We start from the raw sequence: 20,728 nt of genomic DNA on the forward strand, positions 1-20,728 counted from the left end.
TTAAAGGAAATATGTTTTTTTTAATGTTATTTTTTATTTGATAAAATCCATGTTTTAGATGCTTAGTTTTATATACGATGCCAATGCCTGTTTCTGAAAGCAATAAAGTTTGCTAAATAAACGTAGAAATGGGTGTCCATACCAACGACTGTCTACTGCCAACTTTGTCTATAGTGAAAGCAGTTTGCAGAACGCCTGAAGCTTAATTTATACCCCATCCATGAGCTTGTTGATAAGCATGATCTTGTTTTTTCCCCTCGTGCCATTTCACACCAGAAATGCAGTACATTGGATATCTTATGCTATTTGGCCCATGTCATTACTGCTATTCTTCCCTATTCCTTTCTCCTTTGCCTCTAGCCCTGAAACATGACTCATGATGAAGTCACATGACTTATGAAGGACGAACATCATGTCTACTCTATTTTCATTCAATACTAATAATCAAATGATACTGACAAAGTATGACAGGTGAATTTACCATACTTGAGTGCTTGTCTCAGGTCAAATTGTTTGAAACATAAAAGGGTGGGTGGGACTTTGCATCACTGCAGGTGGAAAGTGAAACTACTAATGGCACTTTGAGGGGGAAATAAATTATAATTTTATTTTTCAAATTATGTTGATGTTGGGCAGGACCCAGGCCATAAAAAACTAACTTTATAAAGGGAAAGGGAAGGGCAGGTGCTCCCTGCGCCCTCCCCACATATCGGGTGAGGTTCTGAAACACCGCCGCCGTAGGCTACTACGGAATTTACATGGGCTGTATACCGGCGTCCAATCACAAGTCATCTTGAAAGTCGTATTCTGGTTTTGGGTGTGGCTCAGCCTCAGTTCACTTCAAGGAAATACATCGTCACTGACTTTATGAATGACTGCAGTTTGAGGACGTAAGTAAAAGCAGAGAGTGAGCTTTATGAAGTTTTAAAAAGATATAGGATGCAGTCCAGGATATTACATTGTTTTTTATAGTTAGTCAAAGGGTGATTAAAGTTCAAAGAGTCAGTTGCGGGGTTCACTGTAGCCTACCGATCTATGAATTAATCATCACCCAGATTGGAGTATTTTGTGACAGGTGTTATGAATATCGTACGGTACTTCTCTTGATTTAATAACCCTGCCTTTATCACAGTGTAAAATGACATCAGCATGGCAACGCGTGCACTACCTGCACCGCTGGATACTGGACAATGGAGGTACGAAAGTTCAAGTTCAGCCTATTGTTTTGATGGGAATCGTTTGCAACATCCTCATTTCTGTTTCTAATATGGCGGTTGAAAAGAAAAGCCACAGCCTTGACAGTTGACATGGACAGATCTAACAACAATGCAACCAAGACTCCAGAGAGGAGATTCAGATGCAGCTTTCAGATCAGCACAACGACAGCTTTGTGACCAGTACGTCAGTCACACACTGTCACAGGATCCAGAGACCAGACCACTACCATGCCGCTTTGTTTCTTCCATTATCTAGTTCGACATCACCCCACACTGAACGTATAGCTAGGCTACAGACAACTGTTTCTATCTTCCTGCGCAGTCAAATCACCAGAAGAACGAACGCCTACACCTGACCCCACGCACGCATGCCAGGCCATCTCTCTCAACTCAAGACTGATTTTCAAAATATATGTTTTTAAACGAATAGGTTCTCTGCTTGCATTAATTTGGCCGTTTGTGCCATTTCGAAAACAAAGATGATTAAAATCAGGATTTAATGGTCAAGGATCAGATTAGCAAATGATAAGGCTCTTGCAGATTCTCACTTCATAGGCCTACAAGCTTTCATATAGCCCCTTTTGGAACCCTCGGTTAAGATATTCTGAAGGGTATTTTATTGACGGTGACAGTGGAGAAAGACAGGAATTATTCATCATTATACATCTCTCTGACTTTTTACATTCATGAACACCCAGGGGTTCACCAAAATATTGTGCCGTGAAGTAGCATTTAGTTATTCCTTAGTTGGAACAAACTGACACTTCTGCCAATTCTAACACATTTTAAATCCAGGCTAAATACTGTACTTGATGTTTTTTATTTTATTTTTATTTAAAAAAAGTGTGAAGTGATGGCGCTCTTATCATCATACAGTACATCACATTCCGTGCTCAAACGGAAAGACACAGACACACTGTACTGTACACAGTTACACACATGGCGCCCCTCAAAAACAAATATCATCCTCAGCATATTTTTTTTCTCATGTAAAGTACTTTAAATTGACTGTGTATGAAATGTGCAATACAAATAGACTTTTTTCATTGTTATTCTATTCCAGATAAGAGGACAGATCCATGGCTGTTGGTGTACTCTCCAGTACCAATCATCGTCATTTTCCTCTGCTACCTCATAATAAGCTGGGCTGGCCCTCGTCTGATGAAGCACAGAGAGCCCGTCGACCTCAAAGTTGTTCTCATTGTTTACAACTTCTCCATGGTCTGTCTGTCTGCCTACATGTTCTATGAGGTACTGTGTGTGTGTGTGTGTGTGTGTGTGTGTGTGTGTGTGTGTGTGTGTGTGTGTGTGTGTGTGTGTGTGTGTGTGTGTGTGTGTGTGTGTGTGTGTGTGTGTGTGTGTGTGTGTGTGTGTGTGTGTGCAGTGCACGCTGTGTGGAAAAACTGAAGATGGCAACGATTCAATCTATATACAGGTTTAATGTTTGTTTTTCCTTAAACAAACGCCATTGACATGGACAGAGTTTTGTTTTGTCTGATTACGTCATAAAAGGTGTGTGTGTGTGTGTGTGTGTGTGATTTCATTGAGGCACTGTTTGAATATTTGCAGTTCCTTGTGACGTCTTGGCTGTCAAACTACAGCCTCCTCTGTCAGCCTGTTGACTACAGCACCAATCCCCTGGCGCTGAGGGTAAGACCGTGTTGGGGGCCAATAAGGGCTTGTGTTGGGGGCCAATAAGGGCTTATGTGGGGGGCCAATAAGGGCTGATGTGGGGGTCCAATAAGTGCCATTGGCCCTTCAAGACGAACATTTGACAAGTAATGATAATTCCACTATCATAATTAATTACACTTTTAATGTGCTGGCTGCCATCAGTCAGTTTTAGTTTCAGACTAATGAGAACGTATTGCTTATTTTACTGTACAATGATCTGAAATAGCATGGGACGGACCCACACGAAGACCACCCCCAAATATTGGCGCGTGCAACGCGCGCCTACACATGTGCCCTTTTCTGGGGTTTGAGCCCCTGCCCCCTCAGTGCTCTCTGCACGACCCTGCCGTGTCCTGCATGAGTTCAGTTTAAAGCTGCAATTAGGAACTTATTTTTTTTATTAAATTGTTATTTGAGTATTAGAATGGGTCAAACTAGCAATAGAATACATGTTCTATTACTTAAATTGTAAACTAATGTTCAGAAGCATCTTCCCTAAAACCTTAATGATATGATCTCGGATATTTCATTAAAGCAAAGACTCAGATTCCTGCAATTACTTCAACTGGTTGGCTGTCAGGAAAACTGGTTTGGCAGTAAATATGTTGGAACAGCACCACACAATATCTTGACAGCTTTAAACACTTTGCAGATGCTTGTCTCACTTTTAAGATCCTAAACAATCTTGCACCACAGAAACAGTTCATAGATCTAAGGGACAGTGGTTTCAGAGTAACAAGGGCAACTACCAGAGGGGAATGAAGTATCATTCAGATGTAGTGTGTTAACAGTTCTGGAAGTTCCCCTACAGAAGTAAGCGAAACCTTCAACTAATTTGACCTAATGACCTTCAGTTTCAACCTTAAGAGGTGGCTTAAAGCAAACCAATCATGAGAAATTATCAGTGCCAATGTCACTGGTGTCACTTCTATTCTCACATGTCACTGTAAATTGTTCTGTCCCCTGGCTGTACCAATGTTTACTTGTTTTGTATTGTATATGTTGGATAGATCGCTTTATCACCACTTTTAACAGCCTGCTCAGGGACTACAAAATCTGCTTCTGGCTAACTCTAGCCCATTTACATGGAGTGAAAAATTATGTGTTGATTAATGTGCGTTGTTCCTGATAAAAATAAATAAATAAAAATTGTTCTTCCGATATGTACAATAAACAGCAGACTGCAACGTAAAGTCACATCCAAATCAATATGTTGCCATTAATCTCTCTCAACCCATTCCCCCTACAGATGGCTAATGCGTGCTGGTGGTTTTTCTTCTCCAAAGTCCTAGAACTCAATGACACGGTAAACGCATATCAAAACACCCTGAATACATAAAAAAATATTATCAATACAAGCGCATGTACACTAAAGGCTATGCCATCACCTCCACATGGACAGATTTTCTTCATACTGAGGAAGAAGAACAATCAACTAACCTATCTCCATGTCTATCACCATGCCACCATGATCTTCAACTGGTGGGCAGGGATCAAGTATCTGGCTGGAGGACAGTGTAAGTCATGACTAATGTGCACTGGCAGTGGCGACTAACATGATATGAAATAAAAATATAATTCTGCAAAATCAATGCCGTTGTTCAGCTTAAAAGTTTTAATTAATCTAAAACTGTATGTTATATTAATCATATATTCTTGCATTCCTGTATCATCCTATAGCATTCCTCATTGGCTTACTGAACTCATTCGTCCACGTTATAATGTATTCTTACTATGGGCTGGCAGCGTTGGGGCCTCACATGCAGAAATACCTCTGGTGGAAGCGCTACCTTACATCACTTCAGCTGGTGAGTGGTTCTTGCCAAGTTGGCTTTGGGTCAGTGGCAGTGCTGGCAATTTTGATGCCATCATGGCAACACTACGCAATGCACCACATCCCCAAAACGATAGATTGTGTAACCTATCGCTACACCATACATGCATACTGTATAAACTGCATCACAAATTACTGTAAATCAAGATAAAAACATTTACTGTATCTTAGCTGCATGTATACTATAGCAGAGTGGCAGGCTTACTATGAACCAACGATTTCCATTTTAGCCACTTATAATCCAAAATGGTATAGAAAAGTAAAAGCCATCATGAGTCATGACACACATGACCTCTATTTAGCTTTCTTCTGCTCTTGTTCTTGGAGGTTTTCTTCAATTGTTAGTATATGATGGCGATCATTCTCTGAATATGCATGATATGGTTTACAGAGTCACCTGTACAGTATGCAGATAGCAGGCACGAGGCACGCATACTGTAGATGATGATAACACACCAATCTGTACTGACTAGAAAACGTACACAGCGATAGCCCAGAAGGGTAATAACAAAAATTACATTAGACATTTCAATACTATACTGAAAATGATAGCAGGGCAGGCAATATGCTGAAGTCTCTGACAACCTGGGCATACTACACAGGCAATAAGATCAGTACACAAAATGGGTGAGTCCAATAATCACAATTGAGGACACTGAAAGACACAGAGCAGTGAAGATGCTGTCTTGTGTATATCCTCAACCTGCCTTTCCTATTATTATCCAAGTAAATGTAAATTTGTATGTACTAATTTATGTAGGAATTATATTTTAGTTTCTTATCAAGTTGGCATAGGTAATTGGTAATGTAGTGTGTATGTAATGATAATGAATGTATTGATATAGCACATTTCTAGACAAAGTCACAAAGTGCTTTTACAGCACAAGAAAACAACAAAAGATCAATCCATGCAATAGAAGGCATAAAAATACAAAACATACATAATAATCCAAAACTGACAATTACGAAAGGGCTTTAAGTTAACAAAGGTAGGTTTTCAGGAGAGATTTAAACGTGGATACTGATTTTGCACATCTTAGGTCAGCAGGTAGGGCATTCCAGAGCTTGGGGGCCCGGATTGCAAAAGCCCTGCCACCATTAGTGACTAGATCGTTTTGTAGCTGAGTGTGAAGTGGCTGGGATGACTGTCTGATGGCACCTTGAAATCTGAGGCCATGGTTCTTTGAAGGAAACCGGTGGATCGCCCACTCCATCTTGTTCTCAAGTGAGAGGGAGCATGCATCTTATTTAAAAGTAGCTGAAATGGATTCTCAGGAGGGTGGCTGGCATATCGCTTTGTGATAGATAAAAACTCAGTCATCCATAAGGGAGAGAGCCACTGCTCCTTTGCGTAGAAAGGAGCCAGTTGGTGTTCAGGGCATCTAGTAAGGAATCTAAAGCCCAAACCACACCAATGGGTCGCCATACAGCTCCTTGCAATCAAACTGTTGCGAGTAGACGCATGTAATTGCAAGCAACCATTGAATTGAATCACTTAGGTTGACTTGCATCTACATGCGTAGACATGGGTTTACTCGCAACAGGACATATCACACCGTTGGGACGAACGCTAAAACTGTTTTGTTGCGTCTCGACCCATTGGTGTGGTTTGGGCTTAAGCACATCCAGCTGGGAGGAGGCCATGGGGCAGACTGAGGATCAGGACCTGCTCCACCTGGTCACCAGGGGAAGGGATGGGCCCTATCTTGCCCTTACTCCAACTTATTTGCCATTATTTACTATTTTGAAATACATTTTAAAATGGTTCAACTAGCCGATCTACATTGTGAGCTTGAAGATCGGCTATTTGAACTAAGGTTTTTCAAAATGGAAAAAAGGCAAATAAGTTTAAGGATAAATGCTAGTGCAAGATATAACCCTATCAAAATAGTGTACAGTATATGACCCGATTATGGGAAGGGGAAAAAGGTTCACTTACTAATGAGCAGTGTGGTAAAGCAGTGGTTCCCAAAGTGGGGTCCTTGAGGGAGTTCCAGGGGGCCCCCTGCTAAATGATAGTTTGGAACCAAATGGACCATTATGGGTCTGTGAGTGTACAAATGGAACCATTTGGTTCCATTTGTATACGCACATTCCGTGCTATACGCACATACCGTGCTCAAACTGACATACACACAGTATGTCAGTTTGAGCACGGTATGTGTTTGTAGCACGGAATGTGATGATTTGATTGGCTGATGTATGATGACATTCTCATCATACTACATCATCATGATGAAAGGCACCGCTCACTTCATGTAGCCGACCCCGGTTGGACAATAAGGGTGAAGCTGACCGATGATTTTGACTGACACTTTATTCCAAAATTCGATCAGGACAAGCTTACTTTCTACATTTTGATACCAACACCTACGTACTACATTTGACTTGCAATGGAGTATTTCTACATTGTATTATTCATACTATTATTTAAGTACTTTTTCCACCACTGCTAATGAGGACGTTACAGTACATTAAGTCACATACTTAACTGGTGGTTTCAGGTGCAGTTTGTGCTGCTGACTATACACACCGGATACAACCTTTACGCAGAGTGTGACTTCCCAGATGCCATGAATGCACATGTGTGTACTTACCTCATCACTCTCATCGTCCTGTTCAGCAACTTCTACTACCAAAGCTACAAGAAGAGGAAACTTGCATAAGACGATTATACCAGGCGTGGATGGCCCAAATTGTTGCAATTTTACTTACTTAATAAAATAAGTGTAATATTGTTTTTTTGTGCAAAAGTTCAATATCTGTATTACCTTATGTCCACTAGAGGCCAGTGTACACCCACTAACCTTGCGGTTGGGGCGTTCTATAAGCTCTAACATTGAACATTTACATAAATGATTTAGTTAGTTGAATACTGTAAAACTATCAAATGTGGATACTTTTAAATGTTGAGTAACTGTTAGAGGGTTAACGTCATGGAATGAAAAAGGTATTGCACAATAAATAGTTCTGTTATTTAATTCTTAAACCGGGAAGTGACAAACATTCAAATGATTGCATTAAACAAACTGTACATTTTATACACATGATAACATAGGTTTTGCCTCCATACAATGCATCAGTGACGAGCCGCCGCCTCCAGAAAATATTTATAGGAAGAAAAAAGAAGAAACTTAACATCATTTAGGAATGCAAACACGTATTATTTTTTCATTGATAAAACGACACAGCAAAATGATATATCTTTTCTACACTTCAGTCTAAAACAGAATGAATAATGTAGATGAGAGATTAAGAAAGACATTAGGGCAATGAGAGGAGGGGAAAGACATCTTATTTAAAATGAGTTCATTTAGCTTCTTGGAGTGATTGACGTATGTCTAGCACAGCTAAATATATCATGCTACATGAAAAGAGGAGCTATGAATAACCAATGGGGGGGTCATTCATAATCTCAAAGATCATAACTCATTACTTTCATTGTGTACATTTATATGCACACTATAACCCGATTACTGTGAAGAACCAGATTAAGGTTGGATTAAAGGGTCTACATAGTTCACAGTAACTCATTCATCAATTGTTAAATTAATTGTTCATTCAGTTTGCGTAGATTTTTGATGCATAAATCGAAACTGAAATAATAAGAAATTTAGATCTGTTAATCGGGAAGAATTTGACCTTAACCTGACAAAGATAACCCGGTTAAGGTGTAATCATCCAATTATTAGTGTGCATGTAAACATACTGATTGTTACAATCCTACACATTTAAATAAGACGGCCCCCCACGTAATTGCTTTGAAACACAGGAAAGGAGAACTCTGTGGAGAGGTAAGTGACTCAAAAGAGTATTGAGATGCATGCCAAGGGAGCTGCACAACAAAGCCTGGAGTCGGGCCCAGAGAGGTGAGCCCCGCTCCGGCCCAAAGCCTGGAGTCGGGCCCAGATAGGTGAGATCCGCTCCGGCCCAAAGCCTGGAGTCGGGCCCAGATAGGTGAGATCCGCTCCGGCCCAAAGCCTGGAGTCGGGCCCAGATAGGTGAGATCCGCTCCGGCCCAAAGCCTGGAGTCGGGCCCAGATAGGTGAGATCCGCTCCAGCCCAAAGCCTGGAGTCGGGCCCAGATAGGTGAGATCCGCTCCGGCCCAAAGCCTGGAGTCGGGCCCAGATAGGTGAGATCCGCTCCGGCCCAAAGCCTGGAGTCGGGCCCAGATAGGTGAGATCCGCTCCAGCCCAAAGCCTGGAGTCGGGCCCAGATAGGTGAGATCCGCTCCGGCCCAAAGCCTGGAGTCGGGCCCAGATAGGTGAGCCCCGCTCCGGCCCAAAGCCTGGAGTCGGGCCCAGATATGTGAGCCCCGCTCCAGCCCAAAGCCTGGAGTCGGGCCCAGATAGGTGAGATCCGCTCCGGCCCAAAGCCTGGAGTCGGGCCCAGAGAGGTGAGCCCTGCTCCGGCCCAAAGCCTGGAGTCGGGCCCAGAGAGGTGAGCCCCGCTCCGGCCCAAAGCCTGGAGTCGGGCCCAGAGAGGTGAGCCCCGCTCCGGCCCAAAGCCTGGAGTCGGGCCCAGAGAGGTGAGCCCCGCTCCGGCCCAAAGCCTGGAGTCGGGCCCAGAGAGGTGAGCCCCGCTCCGGCCCAAAGCCTGGAGTCGGGCCCAGATAGGTGAGCTCCGCTCCGGCCCCGCTTTCATCCTGGAGTCGGGCCCAGAGAGGTGAGCCCCGCTCCGGCCCCGCTTTCATCCTGGAGTCGGGCCCAGAGAGGTGAGCCCCGCTCCAGCCCCGCTTTCATGTCTCAGTGTAGACGGACGAGATGTGACTCAGGCTGCGCTCGAAGCTGCCCACCTGGAAGAAGATGCTTTCCTCTGGGCTGGAGGAGAACTGGCATCCCGCACCCCCCTGGAGGTCCTGGGACAAGCTGAAGCCTTAAGGAGACCGAATACAACCGTTTATGCAACATAAAAACGTTTAAAAAATCTGCAACGTAAAGTGTTATTGGACAATAATGAGGAAATATGTTGCACTGTAGGCTATACATTCCAAAATGGAAGAATAAACCGAAGAATATTACATACTCCACCCTTTATTATCACTTGATTGTTTTTTTTATAATTTTTTTACAATTCACAATTTGTCTTCTTTAATATAACTACTGTAGTAACAAAATAAATAGTTGATATTAGGAGCAGAAGAGACAGGAGATTATTATAATACAGAGCTGGTGGTTTAGGTGCCGTGTATCACTGCAGCTGTGTGGCCTCACCAGCAGCGGAGCCACCATTGCTAGTGGACATGTGGAAGCCGTTATGCTGATGGGACGTGTAGGCGTGGCCATCAGCTGGGACGTGGACGCCACTGACCGTCTGCTCCATTCTGTAGGACGACGAGTCTCCGAAATGGAAGCAGCTCTGAAAACTGCCCTGGTAGTCTTAGAGAAGACAGAGATGTGGTGAGGAGACGGGGGCGTGGGCGTGGGGGGAGAAAATAATAGATCGAGTGTCACACTGTAAAATCCTGGGTGTTCATTTACACTCAGAGTTTAATTAACACCCGTGGGGTTTACTGCGGACCAGAGACTATGGCCGGTTGTGTTTCCAAGGTCAACGGCCCTCACGTCCGGTTTTGAGGGTTTTATGCGGGTTTTAAGGTTATGACAATGCAATATTTGTGCTTAGGCCCAATGCTGCCAGTCCCGCAGTTTGTAAAATCACCCCCCACCCCCCCTCCTCCTCTGTACTCAGGGACGACCGCAGGAGTCACGATAATGTGAAAGCAACCCTTTCTGCAGCGCTTTTACGCAACTACCAGACCACAGCGTGGTTTGAGAGACGTCCATGCATAGATCTTTAACAGGGAAAACAGTGTTTAAGGCATTAGGAAACGGCTCAAGAGTGACAGCCGAGCCTGCCATGTTAGGGCACTGAGAGACAGCTGACTACATGAGCCAGCGTTTTGTTGGCCTAATTCAGTGCAGGGGAAAGGCTTCCGGCGTGCGGTTGTTCCCCACTCTGTCTCCATGCTCTGCCTGTAATCTCTCCCTCTGTGCTAAAAAACGCTCTGACAGAGCCACAGGGCAACATCGACGTTCTGAGAGACAACTTCCTCTCCTTGCGTCCTTTGATGTGGGCCTGGTGGGCCTGATGGTTTGAAGAATGACACTGGGGATTGTTCATGGACTTGTGCTTTATGCATTTAAATTATACATTTGTTTTATGGAACACCAAGCACTTCAAAATATTCTTATCGTTCATTCAAGGTAGGCAGGTTTTACTGAGTGTCACATGAGAAGAAATCTACATTTATGACATACAGTATATACATTTCAATACAGTATATCACATTTGAAGATATCGTTTTGGCATTTGGATGAGTTAGGGTATTGTTGTTGTTTCAAGAATTGAACTTGCAACCTTTGGGTATGGGATGGTCTCCATAAAGCTGTCAGTACTGATTCAACTGTTTTGCATCCATCACTTCCAATTAGGATAGTGGCTCAACTCTTAAGGCTTCCTCCCTGAAGCCTTTCCTTTTACATGATTATTGTAGGATTTCTGGAATAATATCAGTGCAGCTACTTCTTTTAAGTCCCTCTGGATGAGCTTAAAGGGGAACCTTTTTGCACTCAAATCCCATTTTAATTGAAGTTCGGGGCATAATAAACAAGTGTTCTTAATTATTTATTTTTATTTTCGAACTACAGGAAAGAACTGAGATGCAAATATATTACTTAAGTTATTTAAGTAAAAAAAATAAAGTGCCCATTTAAGTTTAAAAAATTGTGATACAATATCTCCAACACACATTTATACTCTTTAATTAGTCTTTAACTGTCTGTACCTCTAAGCATGTATACACTGTCTAGAAATCTATCCACCAGAGGGTGTGGAAACACAAACTCAACTATAGTCTGCCTTGTTTGAGGACTGGAACATCCTAAACAATGCAATGTGTTTTGCCTTTTATTTTTGACCAAGTCAACTATGGAGCCATTTCCCCAGTATCACAACTGTTGTACAACATGCTGTGTACTAAGAGTGGACTGTTGTATATTACAACAACAACTACGGAGATGTTTGGAGGGTGCATGGTTTACCTGTAAAACAAACAAACAAAAATATATGTTACCTTCATTGGAAGTCTGATGGTGGTGGTAGTGAGAGTAGGGTTTGTGTTGAGGATGGACATGTTTCTCCAGAAGAGGAGGAGGAGACCCAGTCACCCTAGAGGACAGGACAAATTAAAGTAAGAAAGATTAAACATTAATTCATCTGTGATGGATTCAGAAACAAAAGTGGAAAGAACAATGAGTGGGTGTACATATTGAAGTAGTCTCGCATTGCCTGGTGATCAGAGATCGCCACTACCACTACCACTAGTGACATCTAATAAATCTAAATTCAGTGGATGCTAACAAACCTACGCCTAGACTGCTTTGAAAATAAATATCGTCTCAATATGAAGGACCAGCATTAAGTCTTAGCATTGGTTCCGCAATCTGTAGTGTTCTTAAACACATTTTTTTCCAGCAACAAAAGCTAAAACAAAAAACATAGAGCGATAGTTGAGCAAAGCATTTAGAGACTGGTTTGCGAGTGCCAAATTTAAGGCACATTCCCACATTCTCTTTATGTTAAGTTAGGGACATCTCAATCAAAGTGGACCGACTAACCACACGATCTGGCAAACCCGGCGGATTCGCAGTCAGTGTTCTTACACAGAACATGTAGGCCAGTGGTGTGCTGTATGCACTATGGAAACTTCAGCTCCCCACACATAATCGTCCTCCTACCACATATTATGATCCTACGTCAACAAACACCAATGCATGCAGGCGAGTGAAACCACCCCCCACACCATTTGAGAAATTCCATGCTTTGTGGCCCGAGGAGCCGAAAGCACATCATGTTTACATTGATGACTATTAAAGAAGTGATATTAGCATGACATGTTTGTGAGTTTACTGGACTATGATGGCCCAGAGAACAACAACTTGAGGATTCCTTGTAGCGTGTTTTTGGATCCTGATTACATAAATGAGGCTTTGTCTGCGCTATTGGACCCAGCTGTGACAAAATTCATTTTCACAGATGCTGCGGCATGCAGCATATCTCCAAGAATGATCTATTGTGTCAGCTTCTCAGTTAAATAGAGTCTGTTGCATTGCCTGCTTTTGCATCCAATCATCAAAGCGTTACACTTTGTGTTGAGTGAATCACATTTCAGAGAGGAGGGGAAAAAAGCATGTCAGCTAATTTGCTTTTTAAAACAAAGGTTATAACTAACAGATGGTAATTTCAACATTTAGAATCATGGGCCAATGCTGGGTTACTTTAAAAAAATCAACTAAATTAACGGAGTAGTAAGCAGTGGGTTTTGCCCTGTACTGCAGGATATGAGAGCAGGTTGTCTATAACATTACAAATCCTTGGATAGGAATAATTATATCGACTCCAATGTTTTACAATCTGGATGTCATCCATCGAAGAATAAAAAATGATATCTGAGAATAACAACGATACTATTCACTCAGAGACAAGCATGAACATCAAGGGAATCGCAAACCCTTGGCTGAATCACACTGCACATTATACGAGGCATTCAACTATAACCGTATTAGTTCGCTCAACATTTTCACATATACAAATGTTACTAAACAGTAAGATTGCATGTATCTGACACGATATGTTACCAAACACCTGAATCCTCAGTGAAAGTAAACAAGAAAATGAAAATGTCACGTTTCTTTCAGGCCTGTATACTTCACATTAACTTAACGAAACAGCAACTCGGTCCAAATCCCTACAGATAGCCAACAGATCTGTCTTTAAAAGCGAGCCGGCCAATCACCTCCCCAGATATTCAACAGCTACTTAGTACTCTCTTATGACTACATATCAGGAATGCCAACACATAAACTGCTGCTGTGTAACTATGTGCTGCTGCTGTGCTGTGGAAGCATATGGTTTGCACTAAGCGCTATACGAATGTGATGACAGAGTGTTGCTGGAGGGAGCTGAGCCCTCAGATGACTGCTCATTTCTGGCCTGGCTGGATGGAGCCTGCTATATGACTTAGCTGTCCACCAATGAGAGAGAGCTTATAGCTCCATGTATGACCTGACCTGCCACCTAGCACTCAGTGGTTGGCTGGCTGTACCTTCATACGGCACAGCCGCAGAGTGGTTGGTGAAGACAGATTTTGGACAAAATACAAGAATTTGCATCTGGTGGTGGTCCTTTTTTTATATAGATTTCTCACATGATACACAAGGTGGTTAAAGTGGAAAAAAACATTCTGGTGTTGATGTGACAGAATTGTTTTAAGTTAATGTATCTGCGAGAAGAGTCATTTAATGTATGTGTTGTTTTGTAGAACACACGACTACCTCTTAGACTTAGAGGAATCATTGTCAAGGAGTGTCATATGTGTAGCGCCTCATGTTCACCTCAGTACTGGACAAGCTAGCCATTAGCAAGCGTGGCTAATCCATGGGTTGGCACGGGCCCAGCATGCGGCCATGTGTTTCTGTGGAGAGCGGCACTCCCCCGGGAGCTGCTGTCAGCACAAACTCAGGAAACAGTTATACTGTTCATATTTTTACAAGCAGCCTCTATGTGCAGCTAAAGTGAATCATAAGGTAATCACTGCCAGCTGCCTCGGCCCCCTCCCTCTCTACCTCTCCCTACCTACCCTCTCTCTCTCTCTCTCTCTCTCTCTCTCTCTCTCTCTCTCTCTGAGATGTTACTAGTTACTCAGGTTCAAGGTATGAGGAGAATCTTTCATATGTCCAGTAAATCTCTCCCGTGGTATTTTCCTTCTATGATCGTCCTTTGCATCTCAGCTCCTTCATTGCACCCCAACTTCAGTCCCTAACCCTGTCCTTAACCCTATAACTTTTTGCTTTGAGAAAGTGGTTTAACCTTTGGCCTCTAATACATAGGGATTGAGTTGGGGGAGATGTCAGGATAAGAGTTTAGGAGCAACAGGATGAGTTTTGAAAAGACTCAAGGGTCAAGTGGCTGGGGGGACCATGTATTGCCTAATACATGGACACAGAGCTAGGTGGAAACAGTGAGGCTATTCCAATGACAGGCAGAGTTTTTAATGGATTGACAGGTAGTTGGGGGACCCAACTTGAGATGTTTATTTTTCTTTCTTTCTCAATGGCAGTGGTATAATGGAAAAGAGTCCATTCATTCTGACTCAGTTTACTTAAATTTAAGACAATATGACTCAATGAATATGACTACTATGGGAAAGTTTGGATATTTCTTGGAATGTGATTCGACTCAGCAGATGAAGTTCATGACTGAAGCTTGGCTTCAGAACCCTTACAGCAGATACAGGGATCAACAGTAGACATTCCGACCTGAAAGGCCTTATGCAGCCCTTAGGCCACAAACAGCCCAGCCAAAGCGACTGGAATTCCTGTAACACAAATAGGTACGACATGGACATGGAAGTCATCAGTACATGTCTGCAAGGACCTGTGACCAGAGTTTCACACCGGAGGATTCAACAGCAGGTGACGTAATGGTGGAGCTTTGGCTCTATATGAGCATATGGATGAGCAGATGGAAAGAGAGCTGAAGGTTGAAGATTCATGAGCATCACTGCGCCGCTCCTCGTTCGTCTTCCCTCACCTGCTCGTGCTGTCCCACCAGGGATAAGACCCTCTCTTCCACCGGCCCTCGATCTGCTCCCCGCAAACACCCACCCCTACCTCTCTCATCTTCCAGTCTGTATAGCCCGTCCATTAAGCCCCTCTGATGGATGGCAGGAGTGTCTTTGGCGTGGGTCGGTGGGAACACTTCTGGTTCTGGTTAGCGAGCTAAAGCCGCGCTTGAGAGACAGGCCGCGGAGCTAAGGTTAAGGCTAAGCCAACCCCCGCAGGCCCAAGCATGAACAGCTCAGCCAGGGACGGCGCTATTTTGGGGGCCCTTAGAAGCTCTCCCTAAGTCCCGGACAGATAGCCGCTCAAAACATGGTGGAGCCATCCTTAATCATCGTCTTTATTTAGGAATTTTGACTATGAAATCGCTTGAAACCTATATCTGTGTTAATAATCGTTTATATAGAGAAGTTAATTGAAGGCTATATATGTTTTTAACTGAGGACCACAAAATTACTGGCCAACCACTTTTACTGCCGTGGGCCAGCTGACTGAATAACATAGAATGTTTTTGTTTGACTTGTGAAGACTGACACTGGTTTACTGGATCGTTGGAGAATGATAATGGCTGGAAGAAAGACAGTGTGGGGTTACGGCCCGTGAATGTCCCCCTTCAGAGCAGTATCTCTTAATGTAGCTCTGTGCTGTCTCTGCAGCCACTCTAATTCAATTAGCCTGTGTCAATCATAGCCAAGGTATCAAACCACCTCAGACTAATATTTGCAGAGGGTTTCTAATATCAATATGCAGGAAAAAGGCGCAGTGGACTCTCCCTTCTGCAATTATATAACCACACACGGGCTGAGGCAGTGAATGACAACATTTACCACCCATCTGTCCATGAGCCCTGGCCGCCATGGTTGAACAGCCTCGTCTGTGAGAGAGGCCCCAAGCATCTAGTACGACCTACGCACGGCGCACACACACACACGCGCGCGCGCGCACGCACGTACACACATACACTCGCATAGATGCACGCACACGCACACACACACACACACACACACACACACACACACACACACACACACACACACACACACACACACACACACACACACACACACACGTGCCTCGCTGATCGCCAAATGTATTTTAACTGGCATATTTTAATATTAGCTTCAGAAAAATGACACTGGTATTTACAAAGTAAAAGGAGTCTAAATGGCCCATTTGAGCCAGGGTAAACACATTTAGCTATGAGGTCAGAGGGTGCCGCACTAGAGGCAAGTTGGTTAGATAATTTTGTCAAAATGTTTAATGTCCCGCTAAACCGTTTGGGAAAAACAAGTGCGGCACTCATATTGACTTTGGCAGCAGCCTGTATACTCAGGGCTTTAAACATGTAAATCAAATGCTCCATCTTCAGGCAAATGTAAGTAGACATTTCATACCAAGCTTGTTGTAGGTCCTGGCATGAATCTCTATTCTCACTAACCCCTCGCCCACCCACCCCCCTTTTTTGTGATGAACAGATTGTGTTCAGAGTGTGCGTGCGTGCGTGTGTGCGTGTTTGCTCTTACAGTATATAGATTTTGGAATGGCCATTCCGCCGGGCTGCCACAGTCAAGCGTCAGTAAAGAAAGGAGAGAGCAACCATTCCACACCCCACCCCCAGCACCTCATACCAATGCCCAGACTGCACAAACGTGTGTGGTTCCAGAATCGCCAATGATGAGTGTGTGTGTGTGTGTGTGTGTGTGTGTGTGTGTGTGTGTGTGTGTGTGTGTGTGTGTGTGTGTGTTTGTGTGTGTGTGTGTGTGTGTTTGTGTGTGTGTGTGTGTGTGTGTGTGTGTGTGTGTGTGTGTGTGTGTGTGTGTGTGTGTGTGTGTGTGTGTGTGTGTGTGTGTGTCTGTGTGTGTGTGTGTGTGTGTGTGTGTGTGTGTGTGTGTGTGTGTTTGTGTGTGTGTGTGTGTGAGGGTGTGTGTGTGTGTGTGTGTGTGTGTGTGTGTGTGTGTGTGTGTGTGTGTGTGTGTGTGTGTGTGTGTGTGTGTGTGTGTGTGTGTGTGTGTGTGTGTGTGTGTGTGTGTGTGTAATCCGTGCATGTGAGTGTGTTGTGTGCATGTGTCTGTTCATGTGCATGCTCACATGCTTATTTGCTTTTAGAACAGGGTGCATGTGTTTGGTATGACGTACGACAATGGTACGTCCGATAGGCATTGGTCCAACACTCTACCCAAAACCCAAACCCTAAACCTAACCTCACAGGAAGCCACAAGTTAGTTTTAACCTGCCACGCATGTCGGGAGCCACAGGTTACTTTTAACCTGCCATGGGTTACTTTTAACCTGCCACGGGTTACTTTTAACCTGCCACAGGTTACTTTTAACCTGCCACGCATGTCAGGAGCCACGGGTTACTTCTAACCTGCCACGCATGTCAGGAGCCACGGGTTACTTTTAACCTGCCACAGGTTAGTTTTAACCTGCCACGGGTTAGTTTTAACCTGCCTCAGGTTAGTTTCACCCTGCCACGCTTGTCGGGAGCCACGGCCCACGGGTGAATTTTAACCCAGCCACGGCTTAGTTGTAACCGGTAACACATGTCGGGAGCGACAGTGTTGTCGGACTGTTAGTATGTCTAACCAAGGCATGCTCCCCTTTAGAACATGCATCTAGATTTGACAAAAATCTGTAAATCTGTAAATTGCCACAATTCTCCTGTCATCACGTCAGATACTGTACATGTAAGATTTGGGGAAGAAACAAGAACATGGAACATTACTTAATATTGTGCTCCAACAAGCATTTAAGCTACATGTGAAAGGAAAATGGGGATTCTTAGCATTTGCTGCACAGATGCATGCTATGGCGCACGCACGCACGCACGCACGCACGCACGCACGCACGCACGCACGCACGCACGCACGCACGCACGCACGCACGCAGGCACGCAGGCAGGCAGGCAGGCAGGCAGGCACACACACACACACACACACACACACACACACAAGCAGCGGTTCAGATGTTCCTCATCAAGCACACTATGAAACAGACCGCTGTCTCACTTCCAATATGTCACCCTGCCTGTGTAGCTGGTGTTACAGGATCCGCTACTCGGGTCTCTTTCACTTTCCATTCCTTTCCCCGCGATGGTAATTGTACATGCCGCTGAGAAAGAGGTCCCCGAAACGCCACGGTATAATTGGACGGCGCTCCATGTACGCTGCTGCTCTTTAAGGCTTGAAACAACATCACCTTCCAGTGGCTGACCCAAGACCAAACTTCATGTTTCAGCTACAGCAGCACTGACACATAGTCAAATCCTCTGTGGAAAACAGAAACTTACTTTAACGAATAAAACATTATTTTAACCAATCTGTATGGTACTGTATATGTTAGAGATGTCCGATATTGACTTTGTTTTGCCAATATCCGATATAACAACATCCGATCTCAACCGATCGGTTGCTTTTTCACCAAAAGTCAACTACTGTAATTGACAGGTAACAACATCACATAGATGTTGGCCTATTTGATGAAGCATAATAATTGCCTTGATGCCTATAGCATTAACGAGCGTCAACGAGCGCGAGCTGCACAGACACACACTGCCCTACCATAATTTTAAAGTAACACACCATACAGTAAGAACTTATTCTTTATGCATAATATCAGGAGGCCGATAATAATGGACATCCCCAGTATATGTTGATACAATATAATAATAATTATAATGTTTATGGAATTTCTTAGATTTGTTTGTTAGTTTGTTTTTAAAATGGTTTAACTTTTTTTTAGGTTAAAAAAATCTTTTGACTTGGGATGGGATTTTTACTCGAGTCGTGACCCATAAAAATTGGTAAAGCACTGTCTCCCAAACAGTGGGTCAGGACCCACTGTTTGCGAGACAGTGCTTTACATTGAGGACATTTAGGTGCTATTTACACGAGGATGGTGTTCATATAAAACGTCAAAATAAAGTATCGTTTGCTGCTGTCATTTAGATGAGAACCGTGTTCTCAGGAGGTGAAAACGCAACAAAGTGAAACCGCCTCCCAGAGTGGAAATCTTCGAGAACACCGTTTCCTATGGTCTCCATATAAACAGGCAAAACGGTGAATCCGCAAAACTTATGACATCATGGCTCACGTTGGCTCACAGCGCATATGTTTATTACATTGATGCAGAGCAATATCATTATGATATAATGGAGTTCCTGAACAAGCCTCCCTCCTCGCCTACAAAGTGCTGCTCATCAGCGATGTTGAATGTAAAACCATGATGTAAATAAAAAGCCTTGTGATAGACGGCAGCCGCGGCAGCAGCGTTTATGTAGCCTAATGTATTATAATATATATAACCATCCCGTGGCACTGCCCAGAGCAGTGTTGCGCAGGCTTGCGTGAAGGAGTTCTTCTTCTCGTACGTGGGTGACCTGTCTATTTGGCAGCCCGTTATCGCCACCTAGCGACAGTATAGCATAATAGCACATTATATCATAACGTGTGTGTTTTCGTGTAAAGGGTAAGAAAAAATGAGAACGCAACAGGACTTTGACGTGTTATATGGAGATGGTCGCCGTCTAAAAGAGGCCTTAGACCCTGGTATGACACCTACTGTTTGACAAGTCAATTTAGCTGTACTGCCCGAAGCTCATTAGTGCAACCTCTCCCAGTCACCAGTGCCCACCCATGCCAACCTCTCCCAGTATCCAGTGCCCACCCATGCCAACCTCTCTCCCAGTCTCCAGTGCCCACCCATGCCAACCTCTCCCAGTCTCCAGTGCCCACCCATGCCAACCTCTCCCAGTCTCCAGTGCCCACCCATGCCAACCTCTCTCCCAGTCTCCAGTGCCCACCCATGCCAACCTCTCCAAGTCTCCAGTGCCCACCCATGCCAACCTCTCCCAGTCTCCAGTTCCCACCCATGCCAAGTGGTGATTCCATGATGGAAGAACAGTAGAAATATGGTCTCCCATCACGCAGGAGATTTACAGACGGCTGAATTAACACTGGGGATTTTACGGTATAGGATGTTTACATCCACAACATTTAGAAGTTATTTACCAGGTCTGTTCCACTGTTTGTGCTGGAAACCTGACCTGTCATCCATGCCTCGCACTCTAATCACACGCAATCATGTGTGTTTCCTGCTTTAATCTACTGTATATAAACCTCTCACTCCCTCGCATATAATATACAGTATGCACACGGGCAACACAATTCACAACTGCATAAATTCTCATATTATAGGCACATAGCCACATACACAAAAACGCATATGTAGTGCACATGTGTGCAAGAGCGTGCATAAGGTAACGTGCCAAGAAAGCTTTGAATTTCATTTTTCTCACACACACAGCCACACAGCCAAGCACACACACACACACACACACACACGCACACGCACACAATCCTCACCAAACCCCAGAACACCAG

General features: G+C 43.9%; 2 protein-coding genes across 2 annotated transcripts in view; one reads left to right on the forward strand and one right to left on the reverse strand.

Annotated features, from left to right (window-relative positions):
- The first annotated feature begins 823 nt into the window (after positions 1-823).
- On the forward strand, positions 824-7,465 carry elovl8b (ELOVL fatty acid elongase 8b). Its single transcript, XM_083767404.1, has 8 exons — positions 824-890; positions 1,133-1,196; positions 2,281-2,468; positions 2,787-2,867; positions 4,141-4,197; positions 4,294-4,408; positions 4,572-4,699; positions 7,230-7,465. The coding sequence occupies exons 2-8, from the start codon at positions 1,139-1,141 to the stop codon at positions 7,389-7,391; spliced, it is 789 nt and encodes a 262-aa protein (XP_083623530.1). The 5' UTR covers positions 824-890; positions 1,133-1,138; the 3' UTR covers positions 7,392-7,465.
- Positions 7,466-9,133: 1,668 nt separating this feature from the next.
- glis1b (GLIS family zinc finger 1b) overlaps positions 9,134-20,728 on the reverse strand; it is a 104,089-nt gene continuing 92,494 nt past the window's right edge. The window contains exons 9-11 of the mRNA XM_083766645.1: positions 11,802-11,896; positions 9,940-10,104; positions 9,134-9,601 (exon numbers count right to left, since the gene is read on the reverse strand). Coding sequence (XP_083622771.1) covers positions 9,465-9,601; positions 9,940-10,104; positions 11,802-11,896 — 397 coding nt within the window. The 3' untranslated portion in view covers positions 9,134-9,464. The remainder of the gene's footprint in view (positions 9,602-9,939; positions 10,105-11,801; positions 11,897-20,728) is intronic.

Source organism: Protomyctophum parallelum (assembly GCF_964188405.1).
Source record: "Protomyctophum parallelum genome assembly, chromosome: 6".
Taxonomy (NCBI): domain Eukaryota; kingdom Metazoa; phylum Chordata; class Actinopteri; order Myctophiformes; family Myctophidae; genus Protomyctophum; species Protomyctophum parallelum.